Here is a 26,346-nt window from a genome sequence, read left to right as displayed (position 1 = left end):
AAAAAAAGGTCTAAAATCTTTCCTGAAATCTGTTTACATTTGGTCCAGATTTATTTTTCCCCCTGAACTCTGTGAATGTGACCTTAATTTTTCAGGAGAACGTGTCTAATCATGTGATGGGTTTATAAAATTTGAACAGTTTAGTAGGAAAATATCCAAATTATTTTATTTTAAAGAGCCCTTGGCTGGGATTCGAACCTGGGCTGCATTGAGGAGGTGTAACATCCAGGTTTTTGTTTTTTGTTTAGTCTTTATTTTGTATCAGTAGTTTTGTCAACAGCGGTTAATCTATTGTTATTTTTATGGATCTTCTCCAGCTCAAACACTCGGGGTGTGTTTGATTGTGGCGGTTTTCCTTTTTCTGCCAACGTGCCAATATACTGTAATCCAGTATATTTTCGCCTGATGCTTCACCAGATTTTTTTTTTTTTCTTTCCTAGAACTGCGTAGCATTGAGTTTTTAAAATATTTTCAACATCTGTTTTTTCCGGCTTCTTGTTCACTGCTTAACTTCTGAAGGAGACTTGATCTCCATCAGTGCAGGTGACGTCACAGGCGGGGCTCACAGGTCAAAATTCATCCAACTCCAGCCGTCACCCTTCAGGGCCATCCTCAGAGGTTTCATCCTTCATGCACAGCTTGGTAAACTTTAGCCCTATCGGGTGGGCCTGGAGTATAAATTGGACTGAGACCGGACAATCGGTTTCCATTTTTCTTTAGCCTGTACAGCACCTAGAAGACCATCAACTACACCCAGCACGAATGAAGATGTCTGCCAGTGTCTGGTCTTCCAGACCTGCTACATCCTCGGCTCCGAACCGCCCGGTAAGGTTGACGGCTGCAGCACACTGGCGCTGACTCTTCAGGCAACCTGCCCGTTCTGGGAGCTGCTCCCTCTGGAGGAGAAGCAGTGCTGATTGGAGCTCGTCACCGTAGCAGCCAAGACATTTTTCCCACTCACTGGATCCACTTTTATATGCTAGGCAGGAGTTGGACGGCTCCACCCCTCTCTGCAGTTCCCAAGGATATAGGGCTGAAGAAAACTGCGTTTTTTGGGAGATGATTGCCCGGTCTCAGTCCAGTTTATACTCGAGGCCAAGATGGGGCCCACCCGGTAGGTGGGTGTGAACTTAGTGCTGTGCATGCGTACAAGGTGTAAACCCACTAGCATCCAGCCTTAAAAGGCTGCTCCTATACTGGTAGAATATGATGACGCCCATTCATTTGGCTTGGGCACCATGAAAAACTCTTAAATTAGTGAGGATAAACAATCACATTGCAACATTTTTATTGTGAAACTTCATCCATGTTTCTCACATCATCAGGTTATTTATCAGCTCTAGTTCAGCATCAATGGCAACACAACACTCTTGCAGGAATAGTTCAGGTTTTCGCTGTGTCCTGCTGTCTGGAGCAGAATTTCCTTTATCAGAGAATCCTGTCAGACACTGAGGTCCATTCAGAGCACTTTGGTTAACAGAGTTCTACTTTCAACAGGAAGAGATGTAAGCTGCTTCTTTTTAGCAAAACATTAAATAGAACAAACTAATGGGCAAACAAAAAATAAGAAGTGTCTCATTTACTGTTTGAAAAGCTAAAAAATTTGCCCATTCCTGAAAAAGACTTGCATACAAAAACACAACGGATAGATTTGCCAATCTGGACGAAGCTAACAGAACTAAGTAGCAGTATGAAGGGCTAAAATGTTAAATAGTGGAAGTTTAAGGCATGAACAAGGTGACTGTGAGTCTGATTTCAGGGATTTCTAAACTGAACCTATCAAACTGCATTTTTATCACTATATGAGTCAGTGGGATATTAAATAATTCATATAAACTCACACTGTTAACACTTAAATCATGTTGTGGATTTTGGTAATTGATGGATTTGATGCATGAGTAAAAGACGTTCTCAAAATCCAGAACTTTCTAGTAAAGTTTTTCTGTTTTTCTTTAGTTCCTCAGCACGCTGTTTGCGCCTCTGAACTTCATCATGGAGAAGGTGGAGAGCATCCTGCCGTCCAGCCTCTGGCACCAACTCACTCGCATCTGATCCCCAACAAAATGGACCAGAACCTGAACCAGGACCAGCACTAAGAGCAGACCTCCATGCAGACATAACCATCTGAACTGAAACTCAGAAGGCTGCGTTGGGCCAGACTGACACACCTTCGTGCCAAGATCAGAGTTCAAACCAGAGCATAGGAAGACGGTGGGAACAAACAAAAGGCAGAACAGTGACATCCTGATGTCTGACTTTGATATCTTTGCGTTTTTTTGTTTTTTTTTTTTCTTTTTTTGTTGTACAAAAAAAGATGATCAGTTGCCATCATAAAAAAAAAGATAGAAAACAATAAAAGACTTTTTGTGTATCGCTGCAAGTCAGCTTCTTCCTGCTGTTTAATTCAGCTAAACAAGGCTGAACATCATCAGGTGACTCCGGTCTTGGTGAGTCTGTTTCCTGTTCTCAGCTGACAGGAGACACCCGGTGTGGTCTTCTGCTGATGTGGCCCATCTGCTTCAAGGCTCGACATGTTGTGTTCAGAGATGCTATTCTGCATACTTTGGTTGGAGCTAGTGGTTATTTGACTTCCTGTTGCCTTTCTATCAACTCCAACCAGTCTGCCCATTCTCCTCTGACCTCTGACATCAACAGAACCTTTTACTCCAGGCAACTGCTGATCACTGGATGTTTTCTCTTTTCCAGACCATTCTCTGTAAACCCTGGTTTACAATCCTGGTATGACATCACAGATAAATTCAGTTTTACAGCTGAATGACTTGAAGCCGCTTCATTAAAACTTTTCCACAAACAAATGGAAATATCAGTCCATTCAAAATTTTCAACAAACTCCAAAGAAACAGATTAGATATAAGAAAACATCTTTAGTGTTTAAACGTGGCGTAGGCTGAACGCAGTGTGAGTCATTTATTCCCCAAATTCCATCCACTGAGAAAACTGCATGAAAAGGAGCATTTGCACCGCTGAAGACGGTGAGCTGAAATGATAAATGATAAACTGCAAAGCTTGAAACATGAGGTTGATTAAAACTACCTGAAATACTCATTTTTTATTCAACATCTTAAAAGATGCAGAGGCAGATTTTAACATCTATTTTTGCTCCAGATGTTTGACTTGTTCACCTGGAGCATTTCCTGATCTTTACTGGATCGGTGCTGAATGCTCTGAATGAAGCGCCTCAAATTCAAAAGCGTCTCGTCTGAGACCAGCTGACGGGTATTTTTGTGATGCAATGCAGATTTATTGATTTAAAAACTGTCAGAACACCATGTGCCAACAAGGTGACACATCTGCACTTTAAACCAAATCTGAGGTTTGCAGAATAAAGTTTGTCAGATTGTTGAAACTTTAGATTTTCAGAACAGCTCCATCCTTCTTACTGGGATCGCCATGGTAACAGATCGTACATATAATTTAATATATACTGCCCATCCAAATGAAAAAAGCACACTAAGATTTAATTGGACCGCCTTTAGGTTTAAATACGACAAGCATTCACTGTGGTATCGTTTCAGTAAACTTCTGCAATGTTATATTTATTTCCAACCAGAGTTGCATTAATTTTTCTCCAGGATCTTGTTGTGATGGGAGAGTCGGACCTCCAGTACATCCCAAAGACTTTCAGTGGGGTTCAGGTCTGGGCTCTGTGGTGGCCAATCCATGTGTAAAAATGATGTCCATTTCTCTCTTTCAAATTATAAACCTTATGATCCTGGCATTGTCATGTTGGAATATGGATGTGCCATCAGGGAAGATGGAATAACCTGCTCATTCAGTATGTTCAGGTGTCATCTGACCTTATTGTTTGGGCACATAACGGTGTTGAACCTGGACCTGACCAGCTGCAGCAAACCCAGATCATAGACTGGCCCCACAGGCTTGTACAGTAGACACAAGGCATGATGGCTGCATCACTTCATCTTCCTCTCTTCTTACCCTCATGCTCCCATCACTCTGGAACGGGGTGAATCTGGACTAATCAGACCACATGACCTTCTTCCATTGATTAGCCTCACTGATAAGTGGTTTTCTACACACAGCTGTTTAGTCCCAGTCCCTTGAGTTCCCTTCACATAGTTTGTGTGGAAATGTTCTTATGTTCACCCTTAAACAGCCCTGCGTTCTACTGGTGTGTTTTATGATTTGATTTCATCAAACATTTAACTGATCACCATCATTCCTGAAAGATGATGGTTCCCCACTATCCTTCCAGGAAGGATTTAATAATGCAGTGGACAGTTCTTAACCCAGTTTTAGGAGTTTCAGCATCTCCTTATATGTTTCCCTGCGTGATGCCAGTAATTTGACCCTTCTAAAACAGACCAACATCTTTGCCACGACCACAGGTTGTGTCTTTCCACTTGGTTGTTTAAGAAATGAGAAACTACTCACTGCATAGTTGGGGTTAAATAACTTGTTGCCAGCTGAAACATAATGCATGCAGTAATTGTCCATTGGGAGGTTTTAACCTATGTGCTGAGTTAAACTTAGGAGGTAACTTTATTTTTGGATGGGCAGTGTATATTTTCAGTGCATGTGTGTGCAGTCCTTTAGGTGTGGTTATTGTTTCGACCTCATCAAACGCTAAAGGTCACCTTAGAAATCTAAGTTTTATCAGCATGTCTGATGTTGGTCCAGCAGATTTTTTATTTATTTTCTTTTATTTATTTAGACCAATGCAGTTCGATACTGTCGCTCATTTATGGACAGTTCAGTTTAGAAGCTCCTCTAAGGGAACCTCCATCCACAGACGCCTCTCTAACTGATCTCTGGTCAGAAACACTAAACATGTCCATTTTAATGTCTTATCAGGATGTTAGCTCTATAGCTCAGCAGGGAAGCAGTGGTGCGACTGGCGGTGGGGCTGGTGAGGTCACGTCTGGCCTTTACAGGTGTGCACGTCCACCTGCTGGTGGCAGTCACGGCAGTGGACGGCACAGCACCAGTGGAACTTGCACTCACACTTGGTGGTCTGGCTGATGCGCGCCGTGTCGTAGCCTCGGCCGCAGCACATCACCTCGCAGCCGTCGATGCCGCGAGACATCCGGTTGCAGAGACGTCCTCCGGTCCCCATCGACCCTGCCGGGCGACAAAGCAAACAGTCTGTCAAACATCTACTTCTTGTTTCTGGACTTGAACGGGGTTTATTACCTTTTTATCTGTTAGGAGGCGATGGAGGCACCTAGAGGTATAAGCGAACTTGAAATGTCAAGATACTGTATCTTGATAATTACAAATAAATAAATATTTGATAACAAAAATAAACTTGGTAATACATAAAAACCTAATTTAATATCCCACTCATGCATTATTCTGAATATTAAACATCAATATTAGACCGTTTTTCTGAATTTTATACCCCAGTAAAGTTAAAATTGTACCTGGAATGACACTAATTCAATATTTAGGGGCAAATCAAATTTGGCTCTGGGCCCAAAAAAGGCTTGGGCCAGCCTGAGGAGAGGAGAGGCAACGACTATCCCGACTCTGGATATTTCAAAGCTGCTAAAAACCTACCACCTTTACTTCTGGAGCCTCAGGTTTGAAGGATCAAAGAGAACAACTGAGCAATGCGGCCAATCAGAACAGTTTTACAGATTCACAACAGCCAATGGGAACGGAGTATAACTCCAGTGCCAGGACAGTGAAGATGAGCCAGGGGAGGATGGTGAGGCTGAGTAAGATGATGAAGGCTGGACGAGGCAGAGATGAGAGATTGATGATAGGAGCCATCAGCCCGCTCTCCCACACTTCATCAGCTGGTCATTTAATAGGATACGTCCATCGCCCACACACATTCTCCAAACTCCAGAAGCAAATGTGCACACACACACACACACAGTTAGGTGTGTCTGGAGATGAAGAAGCAGAATCTAACAGTTTACCACCTGCAGCTTTCATATGCTCCTGTTAATGCTGTGAGTCTCAATACCGATATTAGGATCTAGTTGGATCTGAAAACATCTAGGCCTTTCTGGACCTTCTGTTTTAACTTCCATTTGTAAAATTTATGTCTTTAAACTTTCTATTGATTCCACATACCCTGTTTGGCACAATGCCGGGATAAAATCAGTCAAGGATCTGCACACCAATGACATTTTTTTATCCTTCTCAGCTCCACGAATACCCTCCCTTACCAGCACCTGTTTCGGTTTTCCAGATTGAAGCATACAGTGGGACTCTTAATAATAATGAATTAGATTTATATAGCACTTTTCAAGGCACCCAAAGAGCTTTACATTGTGTATCCCTTATTCCAGGGGTGGCCAACGTCAGTCCTCGAGAGCCACAATCCTGCAGGTTTTCCAAATTTCCCTGCTTCAGCACACCTGACTCAAATTAAATGGATCCAGAAGCCTATAAGGACCTGCAGAATGACTCAGTAGATTAAGTCAGGTGTGTTGGAGCATGAAAATTTGGAAAACCTGCAGGATTGTGGCTCTCGAGGACCGACGGCTTATTCATTCACTCCTCACTCATACCTGGTGATGGTAAGCTACTTGTGTAGCCACAGCTGCCCTGGGGCAGGCTGATGGAAATATGGCTGCCAATCCGTGCCTTTGGCCTCTCCGGCCATCACCGAACATTCATCCACATTCATTCACCAGTGATAACACTGGAAGAGGAGGGTTAAGTGTCTTGCCCAAGGACTCAACGACAGCTGACTGCGAGAATCGAACCACCAACCTTCCGGTCATTGGACGACCTGCTCTAGCGCCTGAGCCACTCTTTGTTTCTTGCCCATCTGACCTTGATTTGTGCTCAACATAGGCTGATTCAATGCAAGGCAGTTATATATATATATATATATATATATATATATATATATATATATATATATATATATATATATATATAGCGCTTAGGAGAAAGAGTTTTTAGGGATACTTGCAATCCTTTTGATGTCGCTGATGACATCCTATAGGAAAGGTAGAGATTTTCATCAGATGGACTGCGCTACTTTTGTCAACTGATGGGCTGCAAACGACATCAAATAATTTCCGCTGATTTTATCCAACAGAGTGAAGAAATAAAGCCTCGTCACCGCCCGCTGCAAAGTATGTTTTTGTACTTGTTCTTGACTTATTTCAAAGTCTGTTTAGCGCCACAAGGGTTGCATCAGAAATAATGAGGTTAATAAGGCCCACACATGGCAGAACTGCAGAGCTATCAACTTATGGGCCAACCAATTTGTGCTGTCATAGTGAGAAATTAATATTCCAACATAAAACACTCTCAAGGGTGCTGAGCCTCAAAAGAACCGAAAAATGAAAAATATGAAGGACATAAGGAAGCGCTCTGCAGAAACGTCTGGGCCGAAGTAAAGTCAAATTGAGTGCTGTCCATTTATGTTGTCCGATTAATTAATGTTGTAAAATCTCTGGAATTTATGAATTAACAGAGTCGGCTATTTTCTTTGCTTTTTAGTGCTGCTTATCAGGACTGGACAAGTCAACCCACATCTCTCTGTTGCCTGGGTTGACTTCACTCCAAGATTCTTTGCAGTGAACAAGAAACCAAATCTCATCGGGAATCTGTAGAAGAAGTGGGACTTTATTTTGATGGGCACAGCATGCAGCCATTCACATGTGAAGAAAGACTAGGATCGTACCATCCTGTGAAAAAAGAAAAGGAGGATCAGTCTCCGTGGATGGATTGTATGGTATAGGTAAGGTTAACAGAGTGGCAGAGACAGAAAAAGTGGAAAACACTGTGACTCTTAAGCGTATAAATGTTTAAAGTTTGGCTTTTATTTATTTATTTGATTGTTGTTATTCTGTGTTCAGTTTTTCATTTAAAGGTTGGTAAAAAAAATTCAATAGTAACCATTTTTAATGCATAAAATAAAAAGAAACTAAATAGAAAATTATACCAACATACAAATTCATAATTGATGAATTAGGCTAAAATAGAAGCTCTGAGTTACACTAAATGAAGAGCCATTTGGAAGCCAAATCTTTTAAAAGAACCAGACTTGCCACCACTATAGAGGGAATAAAGCAAGGAAAGAAAATTCTCTTCTTCTTTGATTGTATTTTTTCCAGATTAGCAGCCAATATCATGTTTTACATTTTACATTAATTCTGATTTTGCAGCATTTAAACCGTCCACAGCTCAGATCTGTTGATTTAACCCTGTTGATGCCTGTTGTTGCAAATTTGTAAGAAACCACTTCTGGCCTTTGTTTACTTCTTTTAATCTATTTATTTATTTGCTTTTATTTAGTTGTACGTATTTATTTTATATGCTTTATTTATTATTAGCATTATTAATCGTTAATTTATTTCATATTTAATTGTATTTTACTTTTATTCAGTCTTTATGTTAATGGTTTTTCTTCTCTGTTTCTTTTTTTCATTTATATTTCATTGTAAATAAATTCAGACATTAAGGGGTTAATGTTGATGTGATGATTAACAGAACACAGACGTAAAAATGAAAGATTAAAGAACAAACTGGGGAAAAGTTGCTTATTGTCTGACAAAAATAAATAAATAAAATACAGGCATTAAGGCGTGTGAATCTCTGAATAAAGTGAATAAAGTCATGGCTGAGCTGGCTGGTGCAGGTGTGGCTGGATGTTACTGAGGGAAAGGTTTGTTCAGCTCCTCCTGTACGTACTAAGGTTTGGAAAAGCTCTGTCTCCAACATTATTGTGGAATTTGCTGGTGTTTACATTCTGCTTCGCTCTGGGTGCTCGCCGTCTGCACCTTCCTCTCTTCAGGTAATATGTCTGGACATGACCCGAGCCCCGCCCCCACCCTGGCAGCAGGCCCACCCGTCCTTCATCTGCGGTATGCTGCACTGCTAGGGGTGACATCACGGCCAGAGTCTTCCTCAAGGATCTCACTCTCCCTGCGTCTGCTTATTGAATTAAGATGAGGGGGCGCCGAGAGATGAGTTTAGCACCTGAGCCTCGCTGGGGCCGAGGGAAATTGATTTCACACTCTGAAGAGGCGCAGAGGGGCCGCCTCGCTGTTTCTGTGGGCTCGGGCCTGTGGGTTTTCTAAACGTCTATGAGAATGGATTCAGTGAGTTTCCAGAGTGATTGAAGGCCAGTTTGCATGTCTCTCAAAGTTTTTTTTTGTGTGTGTGGTGTGTGTGTGTGTGTGTGATGGGAGGGAAACTGAAATGAAATGTGTGTTTTCAAGATTGATTGCAGTTCATGGTTGTGTGTCCAAATCAAAGAGAAGATGATTCAACTACAGTGCATGTCATGACTGAGTTTACATGCATGTGTCCCTGAGGATCACAGCACATCCAGTTCCCAGGGAAAACCGCTGTAAGACTGCTTACTGTGATGTGGGAAAGAAAGTAGACCCTTCAATGTTCATGTTTATCATGACCAGGTCTTAAAATGAGGTAAATACAACCCACATATGACTCCACACACACACACCTGAAGGCTGCAGGGCTGAAAACATCCAAAACATATGCTTTTATAGAGCTGATGATGATCCGTTGACAAATGTTTTGGGCCAGCAGCTCCTGTCTGCTGTCCACTCTCTTCATTTCTAATAAAAGATTAAAGGATGGCTAGAGTTTGTTAAATTTATAAAGATAATGCTTGTTAATGCATCAAAGCACAAGGCAGTGGTAAAAGTTCCCAAAGATCTCCTCATGGTCTCAGATAACAGACTCCTGTCTGGACTGGTCCTGTTAGGTCTCAGTGCTGCATTTAATAGCATCGTTCACAATGTTCTGTTACAGAGGCTTGAACATGTTAGTAGGATTACAGGAGCGCATCGGGCTGGTTTAAGTCATTTTTATGTGATAGATATCAGTTTGTTCATGCAAATGATGAGTCTTGCTCAGACACCAGAGTAAGTCATGAAGCTCCTCAGGGTTCTGTACTTGGACCAATACTTTTCATGGTGCACACGCTTCCTTTAGGTAATATTAGACAGCATGGTATAAAATTTCATTGCTATGCAGATGATACTTATCTGTACTTCTCCAGAAGCCTGAGGAAACTGATCCATTCCATGACCAATGCTGACAAGACAAATGCTCACAAATATTTAAAATCTATATAATCGATATTTACTGTACATCGAAAATAATAGCATACAGATATGTTCACATATCGATTTAATTATAAAATATGTACAAATACTTTCAGAACACACTGGTGAAACAAAGTTAAAAAGCCTTTAACTCTTTCATAGATGCTGCTTTTACATTTCACACCTATTGTTTTGAGTATTGTCATAACATCATTACGAAGCTTTGGTCCCTTAATAAATGTTGTTAGAGCAGTTGTGGATTCTCAGTGTGTTGAGTGCTTTTGAGCAGTTGTGAATGTGAATGAGAGCCAACTAATAGTAGGTTTTTATTTTTGTTTAGCTAATTTGCACTGTTGGCCTAATTTTTCTTAATCGTGTGATTAAAGGGAATAACAAATATTTTATTTTTTGTTACATTGTTGATGTTAATTTATACTGTTTACGAACAAAAAAAAAGCTTAAATTTACTTTTCTCAGTTCTGATTTCCTCTCTAAGGAACCAGTTCCCAGTAGAGATCCTCTACCTTTAAGATCAAAACTTCCTTTTTTGATAAAGTTTATAGTTAAGGCTGACTTGGTGACCCTTATCATCCCTTTTTTCCACCTCATAGATAAAGGCCAGAAATCTTGCGTGATCACACGTGATCTAAAAAAACCAAAGAAGAAGAAACAACCGGAGAAACGAAGAAGAAGAACAATGGCAACAACTGGAAAACACAACACCCAGCGTAGCAGAGGACATGCGTGACGAAGATATGATAGTGGTCTTGGGTTTAATGTTAACAGAAAAATCCAGAACTGAAAAAAAAAAAACATGGCTGTGTCCGAAAGTGCACCCTACTCCCTACATAGTGCCCTATATAGGGGTTACGCCATTTTTTCGGAGTGTCCGAATGTCCAGAGAGAAAAAAGTAGGGCACTCAAAATTACCCACAATGCATCTTGAAAACTAGTGAGCAACGACAGTCACTAGACGGGTCAATATAGACCACAATGCATTGCGGGCAGAAGCTCAACATGCCGCAAGGAGGTGAAAAAATTTAGCTGCGCAAATTACCTATAAGGAAACAAACAAAAATAAAATATAACATAAGGAATAAAAAGAAAAATATTTACACACAACTTTGGATTGGATTTTTAATGACATCTTGACGCAGGCTGTGGTTGCCATGGTGACGACGGTAGTCACGTGGTTTGCGGCGAGGAAAGAATAGGCTGCTTCGTGTCCAAATCACCAAGATAAGAAGCGCACTATGTAGTGTGCTGTGTAGTGCAGCCCTATGTAGTGAACGAGGGGTTAGGGAGTAGGGTGGACATTCGGACACAGCCCAAGACTGGAGACAGCGTGAACACGGACTTCCTTGCACTCAAGTCAGCTCGCTCTTTGATTGGCTTATTTCAGTTCTACGTCACAATTGAGCTACAACATCCGCCAGTAAAATGTGAAGTCTATGCAAAGTGCAAAAAATTGCAGTTCCCCCCTCATCCGCTAGGGGCGGCTCCAAACAGAGCAAATCCCCATAGACTCCCATGTTAAAAACATAGACATAATAAAGATTTTTTATCTTTATTATCTTCTGATCTTTATTATGTCTATGGTTAAAAAGACCAACTTCGCAGCAGAAATAAACGTTATTTAATCTTGAAATTCTGCATAATTAGGGGCGTGTCCTTTTGATTGACAGGTATCCTATATCCGCAACAAGAAGGGAGAGTGTAGCTCAACCGAGGTTTATAACGGCTAACAGCGGTGGTCTGGCTGCGTTTATGGGCTGCTTTGCCAGGTGAATTATACACTGCACCCACAGGAGTGTTCAGCAACAACAAAACCAGTTATTTTCCTCCCCAGTCTAACTATTTACCATGTTCTAGTTTTCCCGTCACCACTTTTTTTTTTTTTTTTTACCTGCAATATGCTTTTATGGTCACCTCTTTGCTCATATTATTAATAGTCTGATTATTTCGGAATAATCTGGGAATTTTTACCACTTTTTTTTTAGACATTCCAGGATGATTTGCAGTTTGAGTTTTCTAGTCCATATAAAAACACTATTGCACTAACAATTTCAGCATATATCTGAAGATGACCAACCTTTACTGCTCTCATTTCCAGCAAAAAAGGGTCTTGTCCCTAAATAAAAACCATGTGTCTACAAATAAAAGGTTGGTTCAGCTTTAACAGACTTTAAAAGTCGTAAACTGAAGGGCCGTGACGGTGACTGCCCACAGCATACATGAAACATCGTTCCAAAACAGACAATTTTCAGGTCTGATTTGCCTCTGCATGTTTCTGTGATTGAGAAATACAGTTTCTGCAAAGATATGACTCAGTTCTGCAGCTGAGAGCCAGACGAGTATCAAACCATTTCAGTTTCCCACTTTTTGTTTGTTGATGCAGCACAGAAGGAAATATATAAAAATATAAATAAGTGTTTTATATGAGCCAATGAATTCCTGAAATATACCTCTCTTGGCTGGCCAATGTTGCCCTGAGGCAGTGTGTGTGTGTGTGTTTCTAGTGGAGGTGATTTATATTGGTGTGTGGCGCTCTTAGGTTTCAGCCCACAGAAGTGTGTAATGGCTCTTTAACTGGCAGACACCCGATCTCCACGGATCATCTGCTGCCTGACAGGCATCCACCTCCTCTGGAAGACCCTTCTCTTCATCTTCTTGCTCTCTCACCCGGTTTTAATACACAAACATTTTCTTTCTCACACTCACGCTCATGTTGTAATCTCACACACACACTTGTCATCAATCATGTTCATTTTGATTCCTCCAAGAAAACAAAAGCAGAAAGTTTGTAAAAGCTCCTCAACGAGAGTTCTCCATCACATTTTCTCCAGACCACATAAGCAGCATTTTCCAAGTAATATTATTGTGAATTTAACTGTGCAAGACCAGGTTTTATATCTAAAGTAGAGAAAGATGAAAAAACATTAGATTCATGGACAGATGACCTAATTTTGTAGGTTAGGGATGGACAAATTAAATAAACAAATAAATAAATAATCAACTCCCAAAACTGCAGTCAGTTTTCAGTTCGAGAAAGTTAAAATTTTGAAGCTTCATCACATTATTCCAAAAACTCCTGTACTTGGTGAGCCAGCAGGGAGCCTCGCAGATTACGAAGCTGTGACTTTTAACACGTTTTCCCACAAGAGATGTGAAAAATCAAAAACTAGATTTTCAAATGAATAATTGTAAACTGTTTTCAGCTGTGATTTACAAAAATTAGCTGCATGGAATAAATATTACGCTAACTCACTATCCATTAGGATAGAGGCTAACCCTATCATCTGAATGTAGCAGTAGATTACTCATTCATGGTACAACATCAGATTCTTTTAGATTGATTCTCAGCTGACTGGAGCGAAGCGACATCAGGACGTCCTGAAGTCTCAGACTTTGGGAAACTGGTTTTGTTGCAGCAGTTTGCTGGTTCTGGTTGAGAAGAAAAATTGAGTTGAGTCAACTAATGCGAGTCAGGAATATGGAGTATGGTCACTTTCAAGTGCAACGTAAATGCTGGCCTAAACAAGTATGCACAGGGCTCAGAGTATTGCATAAACTACCAATCTTGTATACAGATATGTTACCTGTTTAATGTTTTTACCTTTTAGTTAGTAAATCCTAAACATTTCAGCCTTCTTTGTCATAAATATTTGATTTTATATATATTAAGAAATATTTTAACTGTTGCTGTTTAAAGAGAAAACTGCTGATGAATCTGTTTGTTTAGTGCAGCCTTTACAAAGAGCCATTTTTCTCTCAGCCAGCTAAATAAAACTCGTTTAGAGCCTCAAATGTTACGACACTTTTTTTAAAAAGACAACTTGCTGTCACTTTTGAAGAACTATTTTAAAATAATAGACAGATTTTTCTTTTGTGGGATGTAGAAAAATTATGTAAAAAAAAAGAAAGAAAGAAACAAAAGTCCATAGTTTCCAACCTAATGACAAGAAAAAAGATTTAAAAAAATGTATATTACTGGTACTTTTAGTGTCATTATGTAGTGGAAATTCAATGCAATTATTCCATAAAAAAAGAAAAAATAGCTAAAATAAATAAATAAAACCAGACTGCATTTGTTATTATATCTATATTTAAAAAGATTACTTAGTTCTTTAGCATTTTTAGCCATGAATTAATCGCCATTGTGGAAGGACCAGAGAGCCACTTGCCGCTCCGAAGGTTGCAGACCCCTGATTTAGTGTTTATAAACCAAAATTTACAGCATTTTCTTCACATAGCAGTAAGTCTTCTTTGAAAGGAAAAGCACATTTTACATGTAACAGTGTGATTAATTGTGATTAATCGTAACATTTAATGGAATGAATCGAGATTAAAATTTGAATCGTTGCCCAGCACTACTTTAACGCATGTGACCATATGACATTTTTTACAGTAAAATCACAAATATCGACCCATATTCATAACGAATAAACAAGAACAATAAAGTTACACTTTGTATTTGCAATTTTTACTTGTACAAACTCATCTTATTTGAAAGTTATTAGACTCCATAAAGGAAATCCTCCACTTGTGCATGAAAGGAAATCCCAACTTATGTGGTGAATATGTATCTAAACAACTTCTGATGCTCCATCATAAACCAAAGAGGAAGAAGAGAATGGAGATCAGCATGCAGAGTGTTTAGTTCAGCTGGCAGACTTCCTGCTAGAAAATCTTTGCATTTAGTGTTTGTTACTAGAAGTAAAGTATCAAAACAACTTGTGATAAATCGTGTTCTTCTGTAAACATAAGGAGATTTTGCACTAGTTGCTCCGATACATGTAAATGTGTAAAATAATCCATATAAGTTGATGGGATGTTTCAAAGAACAGTTCAGCTGCAGAAAGGTAGAAATCCACCACAGTGTCGCTGTATTTAGTTGATGCCTCAAACTTTAAATTTGCTACAGATGAGGTGTTTACCTGACTCCTGGTCCCGTATGCAGTAATCTGGAGAGTCTTCAAGGTAGACCAGGTCGTTCTTGCTGGGGCGTTTGAAGTGTGTGTGAGCAGCTGTGAAACCAGTGCCATACTGGTTTACTGCAACCTGGACAGCGCTGTTGTACCTCTTCCTCAGGTGGTCACCAGTGCGTCTGAAGTCGGCCATGGCCAGCCAGCAGGTCCGGACGCTGCACGACCCACTGACGCCGTGGCATTTACACTCCAGAGTCATGAAGCGCCTCACTGCCTGGATAGGAGAGCATGTAATTGATTTAGGACAAAAAAAAAAAAAAACCCGAAGGAATAAATCTGATTTTCTCCTGTAATTCCCAGGCATTCAGCTGTTCGTACCTTCCTGCCAGCTCTGTTGTTGTGCAGGTTCATCAGTGCCTGGGCGTCCCTCTCCTTCCTCTCCTTGGCGTCCACGAAGGTTTGGCTGAAGCGCATGGCGTGCTCTACATGGTCGCTGCAGCCTCCCCAGTCGAAGGAGCCCTTGTCGTCTCGTGATGAGCCCTTTTTGGTGGGATCACAGGAACATGAGTCTAGCTCGCCTTGGCTGCAGGCCCGCGCCAATGTGTAAACAACTCCAGCTGAAGAGATGGCGTAGACAAAGGCTACTTCTCGGCTGCCTAAGATGAAAGAATGACATCTTTAGATTTCCCCCAGGGGATTTATTTAGTAATGTTTTTTTTTTTTTATCAAATAGCAGTTAGATTATTTAAACTACTTGGTTTTATCAGTAAAAGTACATTTCAAACAGACTGAGCTAATGGAAGGAATTTGTGTTAAATCAGCTGTGGTATTGTCTCAGAATGATCACTGGATCCTAATCAAATCATAGCAAATTTTTTATTAATACCAGCAAACTGAATTGATTTAATATTGTTATCAAACTCATGAGTCCATCCAAACAATCATAAAACAACAGAATGAATATGTGCAACCTTAAAGAGATCAAGTTGTACACAGTCATATTCATGGAACAAGTAAAAAGAGCATCACTTGGCCCTCCCTTATGCGGAGACTGGATCGGTCTGGACCTAACAAAGAATTACATGAAATTTTTACTAATTCAAGCTCTTTTAGTCTGCAGGGGTTTTCTTTTTTAGCAACTGCAGATTCCAGCTTGACCCTGAGGTTCATCAGTGGGAGTTAGGTCAGAAATAATTACTAATCTTTTCCTACATTTTTGCAGTGTTGGATGTGTTTCAAGGTTCAAGGGCTCAAGGTTAGCTTTATTATCCCCTTTGGGGCAATTGGTTTTACAGCCAGCAGCAAATGACAACCAGACGACAACACAACAATAAACAGTCAAGACTAACAAAATAAATATATTTATATAAAAAAAAGTCACACAACCTTATTTAAAAGCCCAATGGTCACAGAGAGAAAAGAGTTTTTAAGTCTGTCTTTGCCAGTGGCATCACAGCGACATGAATTAGGCAAGTTGTCTTGCTGAAAGAATAAAGATCTAAATCCTTTAACACATTTCCAGCTAACAGTTCGTTCTAGAGATCTCCAGGTCAGCAGGAGAATCTAAAATAAACCAGAAGCCAATGCAGTTGCATCGAGTCAGATTTCGTCAGAAGCCTGGTAGCAGCATTTTGAACAACATGCAACCGTTTTAAGGCAGGTGTTGCTCAGACAGGTGTTGCTCAGACAGGTGTTGCTCAGACAGGTGTTGCTTAGACAGGTGTTGCTAAGGCAGGTGTTGCTTAGACAGGTGTTGCTAAGGCAGGTATTGCTAAGACAAGTGTTACTAAGGCAGGTGTTGCTAAGACAGGTGTTGCTAAGGCAGGTGTTGTTTAGACAGGTGTTGCTAAGACAGGTGTTGCTAAGGCAGGTGTTGCTAAGACAGGTGTTGCTAAGGCAGGTATTGCTTAGACAGGTGTTGCTAAGGCAGGTGTTGCTTAGACAGGTGTTGCTAAGGCAGGTGTTGCTTAGACATGTGTTGCTAAGGCAGGTGTTGTTAAGACAGGTGTTGCTTAGACAGGTGTTGCTAAGGCAGGTGTTGCTAAGGCAGGTGTTGCTAAGGCAGGTGTTGTTTAGACAGGTGTTGCTAAGGCAGGTGTTGTTTAGACAGGTGTTGCTAAGACAGGTGTTGCTAAGACAGGTGTTGCTAAGGCAGGTATTGCTTAGACAGGTGTTGCTAAGACAGGTGTTGCTAAGGCAGGTGTTGCTAAGGCAGGTGTTGCTTAGACAGGTGTTGCTAAGGCAGGTGTTGTTTAGACAGGTGTTGCTAAGACAGGTGTTGCTAAGGCAGGTGTTGCTAAGACAGGTGTTGCTAAGGCAGGTATTGCTTAGACAGGTGTTGCTAAGGAAGGTGTTGCTAAGACAGGTATTACTAAGGCAGGTGTTGCTAAGACAGGTGTTGCTAAGGCAGGTGTTGCTAAGACAGGTGTTGCTAAGGCAGGTATTGCTTAGACAGGTGTTGCTAAGGCAGGTGTTGCTTAGACAGGTGTTGCTAAGGCAGGTGTTGCTTAGACATGTGTTGCTAAGGCAGGTGTTGTTAAGACAGGTGTTGCTTAGACAGGTGTTGCTAAGACAGGTGTTGCTAAGGCAGGTGTTGCTAAGGCAGGTGTAGCTTAGACAGGTGTTGCTAAGAAAGGTGTTGCTAAGGCAGGTGTTGCTTAGACAGGTGTTGCTAAGACAGGTGTTGCTAAGACAGGTGCTGCTAAGACAAGTGTTGCTAAGGCAGGTGTTGCTTAGAAAGGTGTTGCTAAGACAGGTGTTGTTAAGACAGGTGCTGCTAAGGCAGGTGTTGCTAAGGCAGGTGTTGCTAAGACAGGTGTTGCTAAGACAAGTGTTGCTAAGGCAGGTGTTGCTAAGGCAGCTGTTGCTTAGAAAGGTGTTGCTAAGACAGGTGTTGCTAAGGCAGGTGCTGCTAAGGCAGGTGTTGCTAAGGCAGGTGTTGCTTAGACAGGTGTTGCTAAGACAGGTATTGCTTAGACAGATGTTGCTAAGACAGGTGTTGCTAAGGCAGGTGTTGCTAAGGCAGGTGTTGCTTAGACAGGTGTTGCTTAGAAAGGTGTTGCTAAGACAGGTGTTGCTAAGACAGGTGTTTCCAAGGCAGGTGTTGCTAAGACAGGTGTTGCTTAGACAGGTGTTGCTAAGACAGGTGTTGCTAAGACAAGTGTTACTAAGGCAGGTGTTGCTAAGGCAGGTGTTGCTTAGAAAGGTGTTGCTAAGACAGGTGTTGCTTAGACAGGTGTTGCTAAGACAGGTGTTGCTAAGGCAAGTGTTGCTAAGACAGGTGTTGTTAAGGTAGGTGTTGCTAAGGCAGGTGCTGCTAAGGCAGGTGTAGCTAAGGCAGGTGTTGCTAAGGCAGGTGTTGCTAAGGCAGGTGTTGCTTAGAAAGGTGTTGCTCAGACAGGTGTTGCTAAGACAGGTGCTGCTAAGACAGGTGTTGCTAAGGCAGGTGTTTCCAAGGCAGGTGTTGCTAAGACAGGTGTTGCTAAGACAAGTGTTGCTAAGGCAGGTGTTGCTAAGGCAGGTGTTGCTTAGAAAGGTGTTGCTAAGACAGGTGTTGCTCAGACAGGTGCTGCTAAGACAGGTGCTGCTAAGGCAGGTGTTGCTAAGGCAAGTGTTGCTAAGGCAGGTGTTGTTAAGGTAGGTGTTGCTAAGACAGGTGCTGCTAAGGCAGGTGTAGCTAAGGCAGGTGTTGCTAAGGCAGGTGTAGCTAAGGCAGGTGTTGCTGAGACAGGTGTTGCTAAGGCAGGTGTTGCTAAAGCAGGTGTTGCTAAGAGAGGTGTTGCTAAGGCAGGTGTTGCTAAGGCAGGTGTTGCTAAGGCAGGTGTATAGTGCATTGCAATAATCCATTTGTGATAAAAAAGGAAGCATAAAGAAATATTTCCAGTTCAGGATGTGACACAGTGGAGCTTAGCTTTAAAAAACTTTCAAAAACTCCATTCCAGTTAGGAAATTTTGACTAAAGTAAAACTAATTTATGTTGGAGGAACTGTAAAGGAATCGGAGGCCACACACACATCTTCTGGGACTGCCCGAAACTGAAACCATACTGGCAGGGGATTCGTACAGAAATGTTTGCTATTCTGAAGACTGATTTGCCACTAGACCCACTGTACTTGTTTTAGGAGCAATCCCAGCTGCAAGCATAGAAAGAAAAAAGGCAAAATTAGTAAACAACCTTTTGTTAGAAGCACAGAAAATGATAAATTTGTCCTGGCTTAAACCACATCCATCCTCCATCAGTGGAAAGACAGACTGTTGACAGTGTTCTCGATGGAAAGAATAAAAGCAAAACTTCATTTGAAAACTGACTTATTCATAAACTGATGGGCTCCTGTGATTATTTATTTTAGGATATCAGAATGAGATAGTACTTTTCCTTTAGTTTATCATTTTACTATTATTATTATTTATTATTATTATTATTATATAATTATTACCTTTTACATAATTTTTATTTTGTATATATATTTTTATATATCTTTTGTTGTATTTTTTATATGTATTGTATGTACTGTATATATATATATATATATATATATATATATATATATATATATATATATATATGCATGTCTGTACGTATGTATTTGCATATATGTACATATGTATTTTATTTATCTCTTTTACCTGCTGGGTTAATCCTGCCTTTATGTGGATGTACAGAATGTCATGGATCATTTTAATTTTTTCTTTATGTTTGCTGACTTGTAAATAGTTCTCTTTTGAAAATGGGTACAGCTTATCATTTTATTTGGACGACGTTTGTCCTTGTGAAGAAATGGTGTTCAGTTTAATGTGCATAAATCCGAATAAAATAATTAAATTTTTTTCTGAATGACCCTCTAGCATGTATTTAGAGAATTAAAGTTTTAATTGAAGAACAGTCAATAATAAAATCCTCCTCACTGGCATAAATGGGATACAACCTCAGCCAACGGTGCAGGAATTACAGTGTTCGTACCAACAGGTGATTTATTCATCTGTGGAAAAATAACCCAACCACCATGATTTTAATTCAGTTCAACCTTATTTGTTTTAATTACACATCTTCAGTCACTACCAGCAAAGAGAGAGCAACATGGTGTAAACACTGAGGAATAAACCCGCGTATCAGAAGACATGTGTATCAGCCATTACATTGACTGTAAATGTTCATTTATATAAAACACAGAAAATGTACCTGTTTGACTTTTGTCCTGAAGTTTTCCAGTTTCTTGTGTTAAAGTTGTGTTACGGTGCTGAAACAGTACTCTCTCAGCAAAACAACTATCCTGCAGCAAAATGCTGATGTTAATGTCCAACATTATAAACACAGACTGTCCTTATAACAAACTGCACACAGAGACCATATGCGGTGGATCCACATGATTTAATCCCAGTCTTGTTTGTGCAATCCAAACAAAACTCTGCAAACTTCTTATCGGATTTCCTTTTTTCCTGCCTCATCCTGAAAGAATCCTTATAAATGATTGAAGTACACATTTGAACATCTTTTTTGAGCACATTATAAATTCTGTTAGTGATGCCGTTTCCTCTGACCAGGACTTCACGCTCTTCTGATTTACTAAATTAAACAGTCAGCACTGTTACGGGTAAGTCTCTCCACATTTCCCAACACCAGCCTGCTGACGTCAAAATGCAGCCATGACAAACAGTAACTTGCCACTGCAACCTGTGGAACCCATGTTTGTTGTTTTCTGCCAGAAGCTTTCATGCTTCTTGCAAAGCATGAAATTAGAAAAACATCAAACAAACAAAAGAAGTTTCATCTACCTCCAAAATAAACACCTTACCAGCAATGCCCTGATGCAGAGCCCTCGTCTCCACATGCACAACAACAAAGAGATCAGAGTAAGATCAAAAGAAAGAGTGCCTGCGTTTCTAACCTCTGAGACAAAACTACGACACAAGTCAAGGCTCATGCACGTACAGCACTTTATACAGGCTGATTTCTGACTGCAAATAATAATGTTCATCACTCAATGTAATGACGCAGATAGTAGGCTGAGTTTCCTCAGACCCTCTGGGTGAAGCATAATAACATCTTGGAGGAGAACAGCCTTATCAGGATAAATTAATTTATTACCAGAATATACTGTATGTTCTCACTCCAGACACCTTTGTGTTAACATCTTCATCACAAGATCCCCCTATACACGGAAGCAGCAATCCCAACATGTTGCATAAAAAAACCACAGGGAGAAACTCAGCTAAAATACTCCACCAAGCACTGGCATCCAACCCAAACACAGTTCAAACAACAAGCAATGATATGGGAATGTAACAAAAACATGAAAACAGTGCTGTCCACTAGAGACTGATGATTACAAAGATGTACAAAAATCTCTGAGCTAGCAGTCAAATCATAACTTGTTTTATTTTTGCTGTTTTGTGGAGAATAGTTTTATTCCAGCTCTAAAAACTTCTGTCAATGAAATCTCTTCTGACTCTGCCTTTGTTTGAAATGAAACATGAAGGTCCTGGTAGTTTCCATGAAGATGAAGGGGGTTTTATAGTGAAGTTTCACTCTTCCTATCACATACTATCTTGGGCTTTGCTTCTTTCTGGATCTTTGTGGGGTTTCTAAGGTGAATTTCGGAGCTACCCCCTGCTGACTCTGACCACTGATCCAGTGGCCGATGGCTTTCTGAGATACTGTATTTACCTGAGTAACACCTCTATTAAAACATCAGTAAAAATGCTCAGGTTCACTTTTTTAGCTTTTATTTTTGCTCAGTTCCTCATTAGACATGACTTTACTAATGCCTAGATGAATTGAACTGCTCTCCTCAGGTCTCATTAAAATAATGTGGTTTTCTTTTAGGAGGAGGTAACTATTTACATTTTCTACTGTGTCCCAGGTGAGTTTACTCTGACACAGCAACACATATCTTGATTCTGACAGTTATGGACTAATCTCACATGTCTCAGTTTTCTTTTGAGACCAAGAATATCCATACAGCCCTTGTGTAAAGATGAACTTTATTTTTTAAATGAGCGTTTCTAGATAAAGGGCAATACTCCTTGGTATCTATAATAGTTCATGTTTTAAAAGGGTTTCATGCATGCATTCAGCTTTTATTATTTCAATTTTTCTCTAAATCTGTTGTTACTGGCTTTTTAAAGATCTATATGAATTATAAATAAATGCAGAAGTAAATAAATTAAAGCAAAATAACTATAAATAATTAAAATATTTGTTTTTAAAAGTCCATACAACACTAAATTTAAAACATGTCACTTATATCAAATATAAAAATAAATAAAATAAAATCTCACTTAGCTCTGGCAAAGGCACACACACAAGGCAACAAAGGTGTGTGTGTGTCCAGTGGCTAACCCCCTAACGAGGTTAATGAGGAGGAGGCTGAGAGGACAGAACATCAGGGAGTAAAAAAACTCCTGTGTAATTGTTTGAAATTAGTCCTCCGACATTGACAATAAGAAGCTTCTACCGGGACCTCGATGCGCCATGATAATGCAGCGTGACACGGCCGGCAGGGGGGCGGGCTGGGAGGTCCGAATACCACACGGCTTATTAGAGGCCCCCCGACATGAAACAGACTAAGTCGAAGGATCTGCCTTGCAGGTTAAATCTCAGGGCATGGGAGAGGAACATCAGGTCGCCAGGTCCTGATGATCCTCCAGCGGCAGAGAGGGAAAAAAGAAAAAAGACTGGGCCCCCACAGGCGAGACGGACCGAAGTCACACCTGTAAACTGACAGGTTATCACATCTGTCACAGTTAGACGGAATTTATTACTCCCTTCATCCCCTAATGATGCTGATCACACTCCACCACATCAACACACTTATTCTCACCATGTGGTAGAGAGAAAAAGATCTCTGTCCTCTCCAGACTGTCCATAAATCACGTGTCTTCTCCAACAAATCACTAGAGAAGATAAACACTGCTGATCACCAGACGCGACTCTTCAAAGTTCTGGGATTACTTTTGCTTAGAAAAAGTCTAAATGTCCGCCATCTTTCATTTTAATGAGCTGAGCAGAGAGTAATTAACCAGCTGAGACGGTAGCCGAAGTGGATCTAAAGAACACTGATTAAAGCTCAGCCACTGATTATATTACTTATTTATTCCATTTTCAAAACAAGTTTCTTTTTTCTATGTTCTAGTAAATATTCAAAATCTAAAACCTGGAAATATTAATCATTTTTGTTTTTATAAATCACTTAATGATCTAAATTTATCCAACCACTAAAACTGTTTTAGCAGCAACGTCATAACAACCATAACAAATTACCGAGTCAGACAATTACAGCAACCCGACAGCAGACCGGGCTGTCAGGGAACCACTCGGCCGCACCGGCGTGATGAATGCGCGGCTGTAAAGTGAGAAGAGGGCTGGAATGCGATCCAACCTCTGTGGAAAGAAAACAACGTATCTGCGACGGAACTATATGTGTCAGTAAAATTACCCAACACTTGAAAAACCAAGCACTTGCTTGGATTTGTCACGTTACGTTCAGGCACATGTTTGTCGATGCAAACTGACACGACGACGCAGCGATTTGTTTCCAGAGGAAACCAGAAGCACAAAATCCCCTGGTAACACAACCTAGTGTATTCTGAGGCTACCATTTTGACGTACCTTTATCATAAACCAGTGCTTGTACACACCCTTACTCTATTTGTGTTTACATTATGGATCATCGTGTTGGGGGTTAAGTTTATTAACTCTTTATCAGCCTCTTTCAAGGCTGACTACACGGGATTTGTGGTTTGCTCAAAGACACTTCAGCACATCAAATCATCCTGGTTCCCCACCTTCGGAATTAGGTGTTTACAGGGTTATTTTAAAGCCGATTTAATTTTATTTTGAATTACAGCGGAATTAAAACGCTCATGTAAACGTGGTCAGTGTTTCCCATCCTGGTGAATCCATCCTGGTTTACTCACTGCGGAGCAGCAGGCGTCCAAAGAGGTTGTGGTCCCTGGCTGTCGTGTTGCAGTTCCAGCGGTGGTTGCGGAACTGGTGCTGGCACTCAGAGATCCAGTCCTTCATCCCAGCACCGATGGCCTGCATCACTTTGGGGTGCTGGCGACAGAGTTGGCGCTGCTTGTTCACCAGACCGGGAATGTTGTCGCACATCACCTGGGAGCCCAGGGTTCCCATGTACCTGCAGGACGGAGGAGAAATAAGCAGGAAGGTGAATGTTTGGGGATGATTTTCAGTTATTTAGGAGGGAGTAAAGGGACAACATATAATGGTAAATAAATTCAAGGTTGCGGGGGAGATGGAGCCTATCCCAGCAATTTGCAGGTGAGAGGCAGAGTACAGCCTGGACAGGTCGCCAACACAAAGAAACAAACCACTCACACTCACTTCTAAGGAGATTTTAAAGTGAGCAGTTAACCTAACATGCATGTCTTTGGACTATGGGAGGAAGTTGGAGGACCCGGAGAGAACCCATACACAGGGAAAACAAGCAAACTCCACACAGAAAGGCCACACTTCGGACCTCCCACAGGCCAAGGCTAGAACCAGGGATATATATATATATATATACATATATATATATATATATATATATATATATATATATATATATATATATATATATATATATATATATATATATATATATATATATATGACTCCCATCAACTTGAAGTCCACCTGAATGTGCAAAGAGCTCAACAAGAAAAGAGAGAAAAAGAAAGAAATCATCTGTACCAATAGAAACCTCAGTATCATGATATGAAGCGTGGAATTTTGAAACGGGACCTTTGCAAATATTAATTAAAGATTCAAGAGAAAGTCAGCAAATAAAGAGATATTAAACGGGATCAAATGACTTCAGTCTGAAAACTTATCTATCCAAATATTCTGTCTCCAACAAGCTGCAAAAATACACTTCTGAAAGTCATGGAGGGAATTTAGTATGAGGGAAATTCATCATTAATAAAGACAGAAAGACAACTTCTGCTTTCTTTTCTTTCTCTTTTTTTCAGTAAAAATATTTAAATACTGCATTTTCAATAACATTTTAACCGGTACAAATATTTCATAGTAGGTAAAGTTATGCAGGAGCTTTTCCACTTACATCTGTTAAAATAAATACAACACAGTACTACTTACCACCAGGATGCATGGACCTTGGCCATCGGCCAGCAGATTGCTACAGATAAATAAAAACATATTCCACTTGGCAAAAAGTTCATATTAACCAGACTTCGGTCCTTTATGGATCTGGGCGGAGCATTTTTATAGTTTAAAGTTATAAAACAAAGAGTTTCAGATCTCAGAATCAACGAGTCAAGCTGTAAAGTATGCAGAAGAGTCGGAGGGCGAACGATTTGCGCGTAAAAGCCATGACTGGCTCAGGTTCTGGTTGCAAAGCGCTTATGAGGAAGAAGCGCGCGGAGATGGTCTTAATAGTCCAGCAGAGATTCTTAGAGGGGATAGGCAGATGATGTGCTATCAGGTTCAAATTGCTTTACACGAAGGATGGGCAGAGTGCCGTTTCAGGAATGAGGTGAAGAAATGAGATGTCTGAGAGTATCTGTTCAGGCTGGTTTGACACCAGACAGGCTTGGCTCGGATCCAGACTGGAGCTCCGCAGCGCGGAGATGTGCCCCAAGCAGCGCGCGGGCGTGCAGGAGAAGAGCCACTCACTCAGCTCCAATGAAAAGAAAAACAACTCAGGCTTTACAGACTAAATGAGGCAAACTGATGTGGATCAGGGCTGATGTGACACTAAAAGAGCAGAGTCCTGAAATGAAACTGTAAAGGCTGCAGAGGGAGACTGTAGAAGCAATAGACTGACATCTGACGTGCTGCACGCTCATCAGACGCATCACAGAAAGACCATTTCTACTGCAGCTCTAAAAATAGACTGTTGGCGTGAATCGTTTTGATAAAAGACAACTTTTTGGTGAGAGCGCACCGCCGTAACGACATGGCGTACAGGTGTAAAATATTCCCGATTCCCAAAGCATGACACACTGTTATTTTACAACCTTATACAAACCATCGCTCATAACTCAGGAATGATGGTTCAAGGAGGGGTGGGTGCTGGTGGGGTGGACAGGTTCTCTCAAAGCAGCACCTAAAGGTGATGTGTCCATTTCAGTTGGCTCATCTATGGTAATCTTTTTGAAGTCCCTTGGGGAACTCTGTAGCACTGTCACATGACATTTCCTCCATCTTTGATCTGGTGTATCTGGAGACCCTGGCCAGGAGAGATTAATGGGCAAATTGGATTTCTCCCATGATCCCCGTGGAAGAAAACCATAAAACAACAAGGACATTTAGAGTGCTCTGTGCTCTCTTCAGCACATTAAACATGACTGTTTTTTCAGCAGCTGCTATGGTGTCTGTTACAGAAACAAGATTTCAACATAGTAACCTGCTCACTAGTTTTACCTTT

General features: G+C 40.7%; 2 protein-coding genes across 8 annotated transcripts in view; one reads left to right on the top strand and one right to left on the bottom strand.

Moving 5' to 3' along the window:
• Positions 1–2,371, top strand: part of LOC121647553 (suppressor of tumorigenicity 7 protein homolog) — a 70,576-nt gene extending 68,205 nt beyond the window's left edge. For all 7 annotated transcript variants that reach the window (XM_041997078.1, XM_041997082.1, XM_041997076.1 and 4 more), the window contains one exon: positions 1,957–2,371. In XM_041997078.1, coding sequence (XP_041853012.1) covers positions 1,957–2,052 — 96 coding nt within the window. In that variant the 3' untranslated portion in view covers positions 2,053–2,371. The remainder of the gene's footprint in view (positions 1–1,956) is intronic.
• Positions 2,372–3,998: 1,627 nt separating this feature from the next.
• On the bottom strand, positions 3,999–25,594 carry wnt2 (wingless-type MMTV integration site family member 2). Its single transcript, XM_041997083.1, has 5 exons — positions 25,056–25,594; positions 23,873–24,093; positions 15,335–15,612; positions 14,966–15,230; positions 3,999–5,100 (listed from the first exon to the last, which is right to left on the bottom strand). The coding sequence occupies exons 1-5, from the start codon at positions 25,136–25,138 to the stop codon at positions 4,895–4,897; spliced, it is 1,053 nt and encodes a 350-aa protein (XP_041853017.1). The 5' UTR covers positions 25,139–25,594; the 3' UTR covers positions 3,999–4,894.
• Positions 25,595–26,346: the final 752 nt, after the last annotated feature.

The sequence above is a fragment of the Melanotaenia boesemani genome, chromosome 10 (genome assembly GCF_017639745.1).
Source record: "Melanotaenia boesemani isolate fMelBoe1 chromosome 10, fMelBoe1.pri, whole genome shotgun sequence".
Classification (NCBI taxonomy): domain Eukaryota; kingdom Metazoa; phylum Chordata; class Actinopteri; order Atheriniformes; family Melanotaeniidae; genus Melanotaenia; species Melanotaenia boesemani.
This window is presented reverse-complemented; position numbering and strand designations above follow the sequence as displayed.